A 15,727-nucleotide genomic window follows, 5' to 3' on the forward strand; every position below is an offset into this window, starting at 1 on the left:
ACTGAGTGGGATATCATTCATAACACTTAATAACAACACCTACGTTAGTCTTTCTTTATGGTCCAGAGAGCCAAAATGACTAAGGTAACACATTTGTGTGAAGGATGATGAGTAACAGTAAAGTTATTGACAGTATTGGGAACGAGTGGTTGGAGCACGACCTTATAGTCTGCATCGCTTCCCTTAAATCTGTATTCCTTCTCTTCGTTGGAATATTGGCAACTATAGACTTCACAGTGTTATGTGTAATAGGCTTGTCACTGAGAATTATTGTCACTGGCCCCATTTACTGCCTAGAAGAAGGGAGAGAGAAGAGTGTGTCTGAATCATTTAAGAGCCACTGTCCTGTAACATTATCTTGACCGTTAACTTTTATTCCGACAGTTGCCGAAGGGAATAGAAAGAGAGCAGACTTGTTTTTATTTCACAACTAAATGTCAAGCATACTTATGGACCTTGTAAAGTTCATCCACTTCACTGAACCTTAGATTAAGTCAAAATGCATATGCATGTTACTTTAGCGTTTCACCTGTCATCACCACTAAACACAGGCTCCCATCATGCACGGGCTGAAATGTACAGAAATGTCAATGATGGTGTGCACCAAACCAGAATGGTACACAGTGGGAGATGATGTGGTCCTACAAAAGCAGGTTTATCTGGTCACTTAATAGCTTAGCTTTTGATTAGTCTAAACATGTTTTTTTAAATTACATTGTTAATTTCTCTTTACAATCAGCTGTATCCTATTTGATTTCTCTTTCCAACTACTTAATTCCAGCATCAGGGCATGTTTTTATAGACACACACACACACACACACAGCAGTTTCTGTTGTTACACGCATGTGGAGCATGTGGACTCTGCTCTGAAACAAATGAATGTGAGCCTCAGTTGTATGAGGACATCAATTCTGCACGCCTGTTGTCAGCAAGGAGCAGGTGCGGGCCACAAATCACAAGATATCTACCATAACTCACAGTGTGTGTGTGTGTGTGTGTGTGTGTGTGTGTGTGTGTGTGTGTGTGTGTATACTCATAACCACATGAATGTGGTGACGCAGAGCAAATACAGACTGACCTCCAAAACCAACAAACATGGTCTATCTTTTGTAACTCAATTATCTAACATGGCCACACTATATGTTTACTTTCATTTATTATCCATTGAATTGCATGCACTACAAATGTACATTAAATCAAAAATATTTAGCAGTCTACAGCTCAGAGAAGCTACAACGTGGCCACCTTTTTATTGAAGCATGTTGCCGAGCTAACTATTTTTATTTAGCCCTAAAAATAAAGTACAGACAATGTGGCTGAGAATGTCAGTAGTTTTTGCAGAAATTCCGTCACAAGCTGAACTTGTGGTGGAACAGCCAGCAGACAGACAGTAACATTGTCATCATTAGAGCCATTCTGCTGGCATGTCGAAAATATAAAGCCTTCACATTCAAGGCTAATAAGCCCACAGTAGTGGGACCTCTTCTCTCATTTATTAGGGGTGATGCATATTGTGCTGAACTGGTTTGTACTTGGATTAAACCGTCTGTAACAAGTCATATTGTGCCATGTTGTGTACTAGAACATGGCTGGAAACTTAAATAAAAAGTTTGAGGTCAGTCTACAGGCGGGGATTCATTGCTAATATAGTTTGCCAGATACTACACTGTAACTACCCCAGGTATACACAAGCTGCGATAATACGGTTGGAAGTGATATACAGAAACGAGCTGGCAGCGGTAGCCACTCTCAGGAAATCTTGCCAAAGAAGCTGACTGCAGCTCTAGGCCAACATATTTTACCTTTATAAGGAGAACATGCTCCCTTTTTCCATCTGCCTCAATCACATGAATCTGTTGGACAGTAAAACAGAGTGAAGTACGGCAACAGTAAATTTTGGCTGATGGGGAGGCTGCTGGCCTTAGTTTACAGAGAGCTCCAGCATTCCTTTTAGACAAATCCTCCCTGTCTCTGTGGGTTTTAAAAAACAAATGTCGTTCTGCCTTTCAGCAAGAAAAAAATAGGACTGAGCAGCATTTGGAAATAGACTTTTAAAGGAAATCGTTTGAGCTGTCCCTCAGGCGAGAGGTACATTCTGAAGAGATACATTATGAATGCAGCTCTCTGATTTTATGTCACCGATATTTGATCTCTTTGTGCAACTGAAAAGGAGCCGTAAAGAGGGCATGTATTAAGAGAGACTACTCTGTGAGGCATACATCGTCGACAAAAACATCAAAGGCCACTGGGCAATGCGTCACATTAAAAGCCATGTTAAAAGTCCCCTTGGACAAGCATAAAGCTTGTACGATCAGAATCAACCCACCTCGTTAATTTCGTCGACCCTCCTGAGAAAAGAGGCAGGAATACTGAAACCGGGATTAACAACCATAGAGCGGAATTAAAACACTGTATTTTGGATATTTTTACATCATTACTTGTAAAGAGAGTGGGAAAAAAATACCAAAAAACAGATGCAGGTGTATCGCATTTTATGTTCATTATGCTGGATTGCACCCATTTCCTACCAGTGTGATTTAGCACCACCCAACCGTCTCCCTGTGTTAAGTGCAATGTTTAATACATGTCTCTGTATGTTTGTATTGGCAAAGCAAATAGTTGCTTCAGGCAGCCTGCTGGCCTCACATCCCCATGCTAACGCTAGGCTTTATTTATGTGTGTCTTATCTACTTCTCTTGCTGGAGTATTTCTGCGTTTGTAGTCCAGAGCTGAAAAGGTGCATCTTAACCTTTCTGGTTAGATGTCTCATGACTGATAATAGCACCGAAGAACCCAATGGCAACAACTAATTTTAGTGGATAAGCGGTCTACACAGACCAACGCGGGATTTGAAGCTCTGGAGAGCCATACTGTGGAGGTTGTGATTATTGTGGCAGGCAATTTCCAGGGTGCAGGGATTGACTGTGCGACAGATGTAGAGCGTGGCACGCCTCGAGCACATCAAGGAAGGAGTGCATGTGTTGGAGAGCAGCGCTGCCTGCTTTGAGGATATCATTAACACATTGTCACTTTGTCAACGAAAAAAAAAAATCTGCCTCCTGCAGTTGCCCACACAGATGGACAACCTTTTAGAAATGTTTAAGGAAGGCAGAAAAAAGTATTTGTGCGATTTGGACTTGTTCATATAGCAAGTGCAGAGATACAACTAATTGCATGTAGAAAGTAGATACATATGCTGTTAGGTTGTTCTTTATTGCCTAAGAAAATTTGGCCCATAGCCTAAGTATAAGGAGGGACACAAGGAAGACATAGTATTTACAAAGATGCATATGCCAGCTCATATTCTCACCTGGCAGGTCAGAGAAGAGTAGGATGCACTCATTGAAGCCATTCTCCAAGAGGCGGTCCCTCAGCTGCTGCAATATGGCCACGCCGATGCAGAAGGGGAAAGAGGAGTTACCCAGCAGCAGCGTATCCCACAGGTGGAAGATCTTGTGCAGTGGAAACACATCTGGATGGAGCGTACAGAAATACACACAACAGGGGAGATTTTACTAAATGACTGAATACCAAAGTGCCTGAAAAGACAAATCCTACGAGGGATGCACAAGAGGCTCCGGCAAGCGGGATATAATAGCATGCCGAGAAATGGGGAATCAGTTTGTACATAATGAGTGTGATTTGCATGTGCATAGTGCATTTACTTAAGATGGCTCTATGGTTTTAAAATGGTAAGCTCACTAAGCAATAGTATGCGCGTGTGTGTGCGTGTGTGTGGAATGCAGTTTTGGTCAGGGCGAGAGAGCAGGAGTGGCGAGAAAATGTCTTGGAGGGTCCGCACCACATTAGCAGTCAGCGCGTGCAGACTAGAGCATGTGACTGACAGGCAGTGTATCTGTGTGTGTGTGCGTGTGTGTGTGTGTGTGTGAGAATTGAGGATGACCCTCCAACCTTGTCTCATATTGAATTGAGAACATTAGCAGTCAGAGGGGCACACCTCCTGAATACTGGACTCACACACTGCCTCAGGGGGAGGATAAGGGGTAGGCGGTAAAAGGGTCACACCTTACACTCTCTGCCCCAGGAGTGGTCTCTGCGTGTGTGTGTGTGTAATTGACTGAAGACCTCACCACAAGAGGGCTGAACAAGATCAATTTGCTACAATTAATGTAAAGGTATGTCCTGTCTATATGAGTCTGCAGACTAGCTAAGTTCAAATGCAACTATCTAAAATAATATTGAGAAGGCAAAAAGTTATTCAAATAAATGTACCGTATGATGGGTCTGTACCTAGAAGGCACAGAGGCTAATTGCACATTATTGAATTTGTAGCAATGATCTGTGACCCTTGCTAATACGCTCGTATTTCAGAGCTCCAACTCTGCCCTGCTGAAGATAAAAACTCAATGCTGCCATCAACTGACAAACTGCATGCTGAGAACCAGCAAAGAAATAATACACAATAATAATAATAATAATAATAATAATAATAATAATAATAATAATAATATTAATGTACCTTAGCTGCAGCACAGAAGGTGAAAGGACTCTTACTTTGCATTGTGCTTACTGGAATCAACACATTTCCACAACTAAGCGAGGAAACCTACAATTATTGCTGGAATCTGTAATATTGTTATTGCTTGCAAGTCTCAACCAAAAGTTGCTTTTTTGTACAACCCCAGTGTGGCATGTATGGACATACAGTATCTTCTCATCGTTAATAGAGCGACCAAAAGTTCCTTATGAGCTTTATTTTTATTTTTTTTATCTTGAGGAAACACTTGCAGCAAGAGTGTTCATCTTCACCCTTAAATCTAGAAGTTATATTAAAGAGCGAAAACATTCATTAGTATGTGGAACAAACAATCCAATTTAGGGCATTCAATGTCGTACATTTTTTAAGTCGTTAATAAATCGGGGCACAAAAAGGTATAAAATTACATCACACCCTCCTAAAGGTTCTCCTGAGGAAGGAAAGTTCAGCGATGAGTTATTTTTATAATGTATCAAATCAATATTTATTAAAGGCCTTATATTGTTACCATTCCGGAGTAGAGCGCCTGGAATTGATTTTGTCCGCCACATTCTACCTATGGACCTTGACAAACTGTATTTTTTCTCCTTCTTATTGTTACCTCAAAAGTCGTCTCGCCGGCTGAAGGTTAGAATACATTATCTGCGTGTTTTCAGCCGACTGTAAAATCATGAGAATGGAATCAATACACACAATGGCTAATACAGTACACTGTATTTCATATCTAATGCACAATTGGTTGTTATTTTTCTAACTGAGCATTATTGGTATATGAGTCACTACTTAGACGTCTTTGTGTGTTTTGAAAAGCACTATATAAATTCGATGTATTATTATTATTATTATTATTATTATTATAAAATGGTGCAGACGGGCCAACAGGAACTCTGTAAAGTCTCCAGCTGAGTGCTGCCACTCGGCTCAGTCACAGAGACGTGACACTCGCTCAGATTTGGTTCCTGCATACAAGTGACTGTTGCCTTTTAAAAACTACCGTATAGTGCACCATCCAATTCTGCCTGGCCTTTTGGGAAAAATATTCATTTACAGTGATACGCACCACAGTCAGCATGTCAACAACAAAAAACGACGAATTACAAGACAAGAGAAACACTTTAAAAAGAGACCATTGGAAGAATAATTCAAATAATTGACTTAAACCAAAAGGTACAACGCGATAAAATACAAGCCCTGCCTTTAACGGTGTACAGTATATAAGTATCGGCAACAAGATTGGCCCATGTCAGTGTTTTATTATATATTATTGGATCATTATTACTGATGAACATGTAAGAAAGACTTAAATGTTGAGTTTGTTTAAAATGAGCAAATTTTATCTATAATTTTTATTTTAACAGTTCATCATATGTTTTGAATGTTATCAAATTGAGAAAAGTAACAACAGTACTTGGCTTAATGTATTCAGTTACTTTTCACCACTGGTTTTTGGAACCTGAATTTGTTTTTTTATGTATTCTGTTAAAGATAAACAAAGATAACTGAGCAAACTATATCCACTGCTGTAGACTGCAAGATGTAGTTGAAAGCCTTTTAGGATGTATTTAAATAAAAAAACTAAATGAGGATAAAGTAGTGTGTCGAGTCCTTTCCTTTCAGATCTGGAATTAATTAGCAGCTAGAATAAAGGTCACCGAGACAAAAACCTACAGATCTGGTCCATACTGGACCCACTGACCTTTTCAGTCTCTTTTATTCATACTTTAATTGAAGCAGACTCAAATTACCTTCTGAAAGTTTTTGATTATGCTCAGTGACACATCATATCCACATTGTGAGTAAAACAAAAAGCTACTTACGTGTAAACATAGTCAGGAACCACGGAATAGCATAAAGCTGAGAAAAAGAAATAAGATATACAGTAAGAACACGTAGGAAATAATGTAGCATTCATCGGTCTGCAATATTCAGTATGTCCAATCAAATTGCTGAGAGCTCACATGAAATAAGTGAACAGCTCTCCCACTAAAGAGATGTCTTTCAAACATGCAGCAGACATCTTTATGCCTTCTGAGAAACAGAAACGGCCATAAAAAGCAAACTGCTGAGTTTGGTTATTAGTCAATGGGGAGAAAAATAACACTGAATCTCATTATACAAATCATCTCGTCATCCATCCTCCGTTCTCTCCATTCTACACTTTCCCTGGAGGAAATCTATCAAATTAAAATTAAAGACCGCACACACACTCCACCATTAACCACCTGTTATAACACCTGCCACTGGCCACTGTCGCTGAGGCTCTGTAATGTTCAGTACTAAAGGGTCTGCAGCAGAGTGTGCAAGAATACTGCTCATATAATTAATAGCTAATTGTGTGGGAGCTGGTGACTGTTTAGCAGACTTCCTCTGAGCCCAGGAGGGATGACCAGGAGAGAAAGCCACCGCACTGAGTCTCAACTCAACCGCTCACTAGCAGAACTGCAAGTCCAGCCAGATTGGATTAGTGGAGGTGTAAAAGGCAGACCCAGGGGAGCAGATGTGGCCAAATTGAGAATGGACTGAATTAAACCGCTGGCCACATGCAATCTGACTCTCTGGCGATGGCTTCGGGCATTACTGGAGCGTAGTCCTTGAACTCCAACACATTTCCAAAGATTACTTCTGGTTTCTGCGTGCTTGCACAAGACAAACTGTATTAATGTAGCCTTGTTTTGGGAAGTAAATCCATTTCATAGTGCAGTGACATTCGGTCTTTTAGGGCCAATGGATTTGTTTCCTCAGTAAAACAACAGTTCAGAGGAAAAGGCGTTTCGTGGTCTGTAAAGTCTAATTACTGGGGTTGACATCAAGCATGAAAGCTGTCTCCACAAAGCCTGTTCCAATATCACCCTGGCCTACCAACAAAAACAGGTATACAAAGTCTCCTTTGAAAGGCAAGTCAATACTGGCAGCTCTGTGCATACGGTACTTGTCAAGTCAGCATCATAACAGCATGCTATTCTTTGAACTGTCAAGTTTGAAGATTGGATGAGCAAGAAATTGCAAGAATCACGATGGGACATCTGTTCAAGGTGTGGCTCATATACATGTGACATTAACAACTACAGGTAACATTTGTTCAACAAGCCAAAGTATCTTTCCTAATTCCATGTTCTCCTACAAACTTTAAATTAAGGCAGACAATCTACATTTCACCAACATCAATTGCACCACTTTAGAAAAGGAGCTGCCGCATCAGAAACTGCAAGGAGGAGGAAGAGGACGCCTTGATCCCTGACTGCAGGATGATAAAGACCCCACTTTTCATCGGGTAATATCCCAGAGTCTGGTCCACATTTGACACCCACTTATCAGCACACTAAGCGAAACCCCAAAGAGACTGTAGACACTTTAACCTTGTTACTGTCTGAGCCGACCTGAAGGGAAGGGCAGGAAGAGGTGGCATATAGTAAGAGAAATAAGGTAAGCCTGGCAGAGAACCATCATTAAGTGTGCATGGCAGACATTAATAGCTGTATAAATCACCAGTGGACTACAGGGAGAACCTGACCCTCGCCGCAAATACTGGAAAGGAGTATGTGGAAGAAAAAAGAAAAGACATACACTGTGATCTATGGATGGTCATATCCTTTGGCCTTCATAGGGAGAAAACAACTAGAATAATTTCTAACTGTCTTTGACTTGCAATAGAAGACACTGTTGTTATCCTGCATGCCCTCCACTGCTGCCTATTGTCATCAGTGTGTCAGGGCACTTGCACTCTTGGAAACCTACATCTGGGATGAAGCCAATCTCATTTAGATGGTTGCTGAGCTCTGGGTCATGGAAGGCAATCATTTGGGAGAAGACGGTCAGGTACTCTGAAACACAGGCAAAAGGGAAAGATATATATATATATATATATATATATATATATATATATATATATATATATATATATATACACATACATACATACATATATACATATATATATACACATACATACATACATACATATATATATATATATATATATATATATATATTGTACAGCTTGAGTGCTAACAATCTGAAAGGAAGTGTACTCGACCAAAGACTTTACAGCAGGAGTAGGCAACCTCAGACACATGTGCCACCATTGGCAAACTGTAACTTAACCAATGGCACACTAGCAGTAACAAGATGTATTACATAAACATAAACATACATGATTGGATTTAGTAAATCAGTTATGAGGCAATGAGATCTCAATGTTTAGATACTTTTTTTTAACCATTTGTTGCAAAGAGGAAAAAGACAAAATGTTGCAGCTCGACTGCTGATCAAATGTGCAATCAATAGAAATTAACTTGTGCACATGTCAACATTGTAAATGCTGTACTGGCACCACAGTGTAAATGAACAAAGATCCTCTAACCAGACAGATGAACACTAGCTCGCTATCCAGGGCATCTAGCAGCGGAAAGAAAGGATAAGAGCCACATTCCCCACAGAGTTCAAGAGGTGTGTGGTGGAGCTGTTGTCGCATACGACTTGATTGTGACGTTTCTCTGCAGGCTTTTGCAGTTTCATTTGTTTCCCTATCTCTAAATGATGTGGCTCAGCTGCTAACTCCATTAAGACAAACTGAAATTAGTTTTTACAGCTTCGGAACAACATGGAGCCAAAATGTAATCAACATTGAGCTGAGGGCCTGATGCTCTGTGCCAGCCAGGGATAATTTGTTTTTTAACTTAGCTGAATGCGCTGACCATGTTTAATACGTATTACTTAACTTGCAGTGGCAGTTGATTACATTATCTCAAAATCACTGGATGGCTTAAGAGGAAACAAGTAAGCTTGAACTTGTGTGTAATTTATATCAAGAGAAACAAAAAAGATAAGCTTTAAAATCACAAGACTGCATTGCTGTGCAAAACACAGCAGAATAAGTGCGTAGTCGAGTTGTACACCTCACCTTGAATGACATGAGAGTTGTCCTTCAGGAAAAAGTTGTACAAGTACTTGGGGATGAAGGCAGACATGCAGGCATATGCCAGGGCTGTAAAAAGAACAAGAAAAATATGAAAGGAAGTCAAAAGTTAAAAAAGCACTAAGCCGTGGTAAGTGGTAAGCAGTGGTAAGCTAGTAGCTATTAGAATGTAAATAATTACCTTCATTATTAAAGTTTAAGTAGAGGAATGGGGCACACAGTGAATCCAAACCTGAAATGATGGAGAAAAAAAACACTTTCTAATATAAATTTGCTGTCACATGGTTGGAAAGGGCAGAAAAAGGGAATTTACAAGATGTGACATGACCACCATCTAGTGTCCGAGAATGTGTGGTACAATAAGGAATAACGCAAACAAAAGGAGGAGGGGGTTGAGGGGTTAGTGGTTGCAATGGAGGGTAAAACAAAAAGAATAATGGAGAAACATCCAGTGAGACAGCAAAATAAATTGACGGAGCCGTGTCTAACCCTGCCAGTAGACCAGGTCAGGGTGGGAGACCACCCAGGCTTTCAACACACGCCTGAACTTGATGTGGCCCTGAGGAGACGACAGCAGCTCATCGTACTGGTGACAGCGCGGGATGTCCACCTCGATCTGGATAAACAAAAGAATGAAGTCAAAAACATTGTGAACGTGTTACTGCTTTGTCTTCTTTTAAAAGGAGTTACCTGTCTGTCAGTTGGTATGGGAGTATCCTTGTCAGTGCTCTCGTATTTGGCTTGAATGTCTCCCTGTGTAAATAAATAACTGATAAAAGTCCGCTCAAAACAACGTTAAAACTGCAGCTTTTCCCAACACATGACAACAAGTCTCCCGTACGTCAATGCCAAGCAGTGCTGCCCACGCCAGACCTCGAACAAGCGGGGGAATATCCACTCTGGCCTCTTTCCACACTGAGTTCTTCTTGTAAGGATAAGCCTGAAGACAAAAAAGGAAACGAAGTAGAAATGACCACACTTTGATTCAACAGTAACCTGTTTAAATGATAATACAGATAATAATTGACATAGGCACTCACATATTTAGGCGCTGTCTAATTGTGGAAGACATGCTTGTGTGTGCGAGTGCAAATGTGCTGTTAAAGTTTGTGCGTATGTGTGACTTTGTGTGGAGCAGACCTTGAGCAGCCTGTCAAAGAGGATGATGCGGATGAGCTGGTACTCGGTGTCTCTCTCTCGGATGATGAGTGGGAGCGTGACGGTGGCCGACAGCTCATTGCTGCTGTTGGACTGGGGCAGACTTGACTGTCTGAAGGAGGGAGAAGTAAAGGGAATATGATATTACCCGAGCCAAAATAAATGACGGGGGGGGGGGGAATAGTGACGCTGTGGAGAGGCCAAAGCGGAAAGTTAAGGATGGAGATTGCTTACTCGTCTTCCAGTAGAGGGTAATAGGCTTCTCCTGGAACATCCTTCAGTCTCTGAAAAACGAAAAACATAATACGGATTTACAATTAAGGTTAAATTCTGTCAAAGGGTGCATTTTGAAACCGCTTACAACATACATGTAGTGATTGTTTATGGAACAGTTAGCTAGTGAGATGAAGAAGCACCTATCAATGTATCAATCAATCTATTGTAAAGCTCTGTTTCATATGTTTTCTTCCCTTTGTTTGGAACTAAATAATGGTCAAATATTGTGTCTATTCTTCTTTTTAAAGGCTGCATTACAATAATGTGATGTACTTTTCAGAAATTACCAGACTATTTTAGCTGTGCTACAATTTGCCCTTTCTCACTTAGCCATCATATCCAGATTACTGATGATCATATTAAAAAAAATCTCATTATGTAAATATTTGTTGAAACCGCCAATTGTAAACCCTACGATATTGTTACAACGTCGATATCAAGATATTTGGTCAACATTTGGAGATATTATATTTTCTCCATATCTCCAAACCCGACGTCAAAACCCAACCCTTTGCCCAAACATGAAAAACAATACTGAACATGTCTGCTGACAAGTTTGTCGCCTTACGTTTCGGAGTTGGCACAGAGACAACGTCACTGTGGTGTCGTCAAGCAAGAAGCTCCGGTCTCTTCCCTGGCCAAATGATTCCCCGTCTTCCAGGACAAAACTGAAGAGAGAGCGAGGTGTTTTATCAAGTTTGAATATCAGCTGAAGTTTGCATATGCCTTCATCATCAGTGTATATTTGGGCGTGTGATGTACTTGGGCAGTGTGCAGATCGGAGGTTTGGACTGTATGATCTCCTTGTTGGTCAGCTCCTTCTCCAGGTCTCCCCCCGCCAGACACCACAGATGGTGCACCTCATTTATGGCCCGCTCCGACAGGTAGTCTTCATCATCTAATAACCACACACACACACAAACAAACACACACAAACACACAAAACACAAATTATCACTTCATTAGCAAGTTTAATATCATCTCCTGACATCAAGACATGTCAAATCATATAGCAGGGTAATCTTGTTTTGGAAATAAAACTTAAATATATATTTAAAATATGTGATTTGATTTGGCCTACAAATCTCTGATAATCTCTTCCCAGAGTAAACAGTCTATATTGTGCTGGACCGTATGTGAAACTGAGGTGTGACAATCCTGTTGAACTGAAACATGTATCCCCATCCACAAAAACGTCACCAGTGTGTCTGCCATGTGTTACACAGATTTAGGATTTAGTCCTGTTTATTTTCAGAAAGCTTTACATATAGTATGTTTCATTGAATTGAATTTGGAACAAATTAAAATAAGTGCAATTTGGGGAGATAAAAAGGTAAAAGCAAGAATACAAATTAACTATGATTTCAAGTAGCTACAAGTATCAAAAGAAAAACCTCACAGGACACCAATTAGATCTTTTTTGACAATAAATGCTGCTACTATTATTAATATTGATGTCGGCATGCTTCACAAACCTACTTCAAGGTAATCAATTCTTTGATAAATAAAAGTGCTTTAGTCAAGTGGAAGAAGGGCTGAGAGGTGAGCATGTAGCATGAAGAGTGGTGTCAGGCTGCATGTACAGTTGTGTGAAGTTGAGGACGACCTTTGCAAAGTTCCCTGATGTCCTCTGGGAGTTCCAGATGTGCACAGCGCAGAGAGGAAGAGAACAGACCAACAGGCTTCTTGAAGGGTGTGTAGAGGCGCGAGACGCCACTAAACACAGGGTCTCCCAGCAGGTTTGCAGGGGTCGGCCTGGAAGACACAGACAAAGACAACATGGCCATGACAGAAAAATGTCCACAAACACGGAGTCTGCCTTTAATTTGTAATTTAAGAACTTATAATTTACTATATTAAACATTTAATAATATAAAGTCATAAAAGTTGTACGGCAATAAATTGCATCTGTTTATTTTTGGTATCATTTCAGTTTTTAGTATTATGGAATCCTACAACAACTAAATAAATCCATCACACTGCATTTACCTTTTGGAAGGAAGGAATGTCAAGCATTTCCTTAATAACTCAAGGACATTTCCAGGCAGCTCCTGTAAAAAACAACCGTATTAGCTACAGTTCACACCAGGCTTGTGTTTTTATTAGATATTTCTTGACCTAAAATCAGGAACATATTCTCACTTTTGACAACATTTTAAAGAATTCAATTCAATCCTGATGCATTGGGAAGTTTGGTATTATTGCGGAGTGAAAACATAAACTATGATAATATATAATATATTGTATAATATTGTGATGCCAATAATGCAACCTACTTTCAGAGTAATGTCTAAAAGTCTGTTCCTTAAAAAAATACCATTCAAATATCTCTATGTATTATTGTCAACATTATTAACTTAGATCAAGGCAGCCAATGATTTTGACTTTACCTTGATGGCATCCAGGCAACCATGTTCCTCAGCGAGGACAGTGACAATGTCGTCTATGCAACCTGAGTGACAAACAATATCACTGTGTCAGCCTAATTGAATTATGGAACATATTGCTCAGTACTTAGATTAATTATGTCCTTTTTACTTACCCAAGGTTAGGATGAATTTCAATCTCTCACTAATATCAATGTTCTGCAGCAGCCGTCGACCCTGTAATTGATTCACAGCATTAGACTTAATGGGGCAAATGATCCATGCAGCTTAAGTTCAGGCTAGCCCAAACAGCATCAACCTATATTGTATGAGCGCCTTATTCTTGTCTGAAGAGGTTCTTAAAGGATTCTTACAGCACATAATTCAAACAACAAAACCCCGAGCGACCAGACATCAGTTTTGGGTCCTGAAGGCAGAGGAGTTTTGTCGTGGGAAGAGTCACTGGGGTGGAAGGAGCCCTGAGCGATGACCTCTGGAGCAAGGTATGATGGGTACCTGAGGTCATGTTCACATGACAGATAAGCACAGTACTTTGTCAGTCTCCAAATAATATAGATATCCAGCATTCCCTATAAAATCAAACACTATGACGAATTACTGGTTCAAAAGCTCAGTGTAGAAATCTCCCGTCATAGTTTTTCATTTATTTGTCAGCTTTGTTGAATTATTAGGTTTTAACAATGTCAACTCCATATTATAAATGAATACATAATATTATCTTACACAATTATTTCCATGAAAAGTGATGTAATTGCACACATTTCTGTCATTAAGTCACACATATTCAGCTGCGCATAGATGTTTAACAGTTACATTTATTACATTTTTTTCATCCAGATGTCATTGAGAGCCATGGATATGTGCCATCATTCCTCTTTTCAATCTGCAAAAGGATATTACAGAGATACTTGATAGAGCCCAAGGGCCTTTGGATTAGGACAAAAGTCCAACGATCTGTTACAGTTTCTATAACAGGAAGCTATTTTGATGCCCCAAAAGCTGGTTTCCCTGAACAAGCAATGGGCCATTATGCATCAATGTTATGGTCAATTGCCTTTTTTATGATTTGACTAACAGCAAACAGACACAAGTGAAACGTTGACCTTAACAGACATTGCAGATCGCTCAGTGCCAACAGTTAAAGAGTTCCAGAGCGCTAATGGACCTTTCCATGTGATGAATGAGGAGAAAAAGACGTACCCAATGGGAAAATCTACATCGGCCCCATGATCAGTCATGTGATAAAGGCCAAACTTTGCCAGCTTGACATTTCCCTTTGAAGAACAAAAAAATATATACATATTTTACAGTGACAGTATTACATTAAGCAATCATTTCATCGTCTTTTAAATTATCAGACTTTCAGTCACTTAAAGATAGACATACATAAATCAATACAATTTTACCTTGCAGTCCATGAGCACATTGTGTGCGCTGAGGGCTCTGTGCACCATACCATGTTTGTTCATGAACTCCAGACCTTCAAGGACCTCATAGGCTATCTGCAGCACATTCTCTGGGCTAAAATAACAAATACCCGACAGTGTGTGTTAAACCAAGTGGTTACCGAGTCAGAGAAAAGACAGTGAAGATACATACATACACTGTAATTACTTCAGAATATGAGGATTTTTTATTTTTTAAATCTCACCTCGGTGTTTTCCCCTGTTTTTGGAAGTCACGTAAACTGCTTTCAAAGTGTTCAGCAACAACAATCAGCCGTTCTGTAGAGCAAGGTGAAGACACACTTTGAAGATTAGAAGATTCATGGAATGCATTTATGTTTTTTCACAACTCTATGATATACATTATTGCAGTACAAAACAATACCATCTTAGAAGGTGTTTTTTTTCCACTACATGAACTTTCCCAAGGGACCAAGAACCTTTTGAGGAACTAAACTTGCATTTTAATTAAAATGTTGGTTCCTGTGCAACTGTTCCAGGTGGCAGAAAAATACCTACTGCTGGGGCTAAAATATTGAAATGGTAACATGCGGTATTGTGTTTTTGGACTACAATAAAATGCAGTCCTACGCGATATCATTATGTTCACCACTTGTTAATACAAAGCTTTATGTAACCAATTAACAACAGACGTGTTGCTTGTTAATCACAGCAAACATGCATTCCACACAGAACAACAGGATGAAACAAGACTACCTTAATAAATGGTAGTTAATAAATACTACTTTGTTTGCCCAAATAAAATGAAATGCAATCAAATAGGAAGAGAGGATATACAGTATGATTACACCCTGACATAAAGTTATACCGTGTTTCCCTCTGGACATGTCCACATATTGGCAGAGTCTGGGGTGAGTGATGGTTTTGAGGACCTGGAAACGTCCCAGGATTTTGATGGAGTTGGGGGTGAGAGGGAGGCCATTGCTCCCACAGACATCATGAGGGAGAGCTGAGGCAAAAAAGGTGAAGGCCCCCAGCTGGGCGTCTTTGAGGGGCCTCATTTTGCCACTGGCTTGAAGCTCTGAT

The 15,727-nt window shown here is 39.9% G+C and overlaps 1 protein-coding gene across 1 annotated transcript in view; it reads right to left on the minus strand.

Annotated features, from left to right (window-relative positions):
• Positions 1-15,727, minus strand: part of tbck (TBC1 domain containing kinase) — a 34,085-nt gene that overhangs the window by 17,625 nt on the left and 733 nt on the right. Inside the window, exons 2-22 of the mRNA XM_034546804.1 lie at positions 15,510-15,722; positions 14,887-14,959; positions 14,642-14,756; positions 14,436-14,509; positions 13,589-13,730; positions 13,391-13,451; positions 13,239-13,300; positions 12,838-12,899; positions 12,455-12,603; positions 11,611-11,746; positions 11,417-11,516; positions 10,807-10,856; positions 10,555-10,684; positions 10,256-10,354; positions 10,105-10,167; positions 9,904-10,030; positions 9,596-9,646; positions 9,400-9,483; positions 8,235-8,320; positions 6,317-6,353; positions 3,312-3,473 (exon numbers count right to left, since the gene is read on the minus strand). Coding sequence (XP_034402695.1) covers positions 3,312-3,473; positions 6,317-6,353; positions 8,235-8,320; positions 9,400-9,483; positions 9,596-9,646; positions 9,904-10,030; positions 10,105-10,167; positions 10,256-10,354; positions 10,555-10,684; positions 10,807-10,856; positions 11,417-11,516; positions 11,611-11,746; positions 12,455-12,603; positions 12,838-12,899; positions 13,239-13,300; positions 13,391-13,451; positions 13,589-13,730; positions 14,436-14,509; positions 14,642-14,756; positions 14,887-14,959; positions 15,510-15,702 — 2,056 coding nt within the window. The 5' untranslated portion in view covers positions 15,703-15,722. The remainder of the gene's footprint in view (positions 1-3,311; positions 3,474-6,316; positions 6,354-8,234; positions 8,321-9,399; positions 9,484-9,595; positions 9,647-9,903; positions 10,031-10,104; positions 10,168-10,255; positions 10,355-10,554; positions 10,685-10,806; positions 10,857-11,416; positions 11,517-11,610; positions 11,747-12,454; positions 12,604-12,837; positions 12,900-13,238; positions 13,301-13,390; positions 13,452-13,588; positions 13,731-14,435; positions 14,510-14,641; positions 14,757-14,886; positions 14,960-15,509; positions 15,723-15,727) is intronic.

This window comes from Cyclopterus lumpus, chromosome 1 (assembly GCF_009769545.1).
Source record: "Cyclopterus lumpus isolate fCycLum1 chromosome 1, fCycLum1.pri, whole genome shotgun sequence".
NCBI lineage: Eukaryota > Metazoa > Chordata > Actinopteri > Perciformes > Cyclopteridae > Cyclopterus > Cyclopterus lumpus.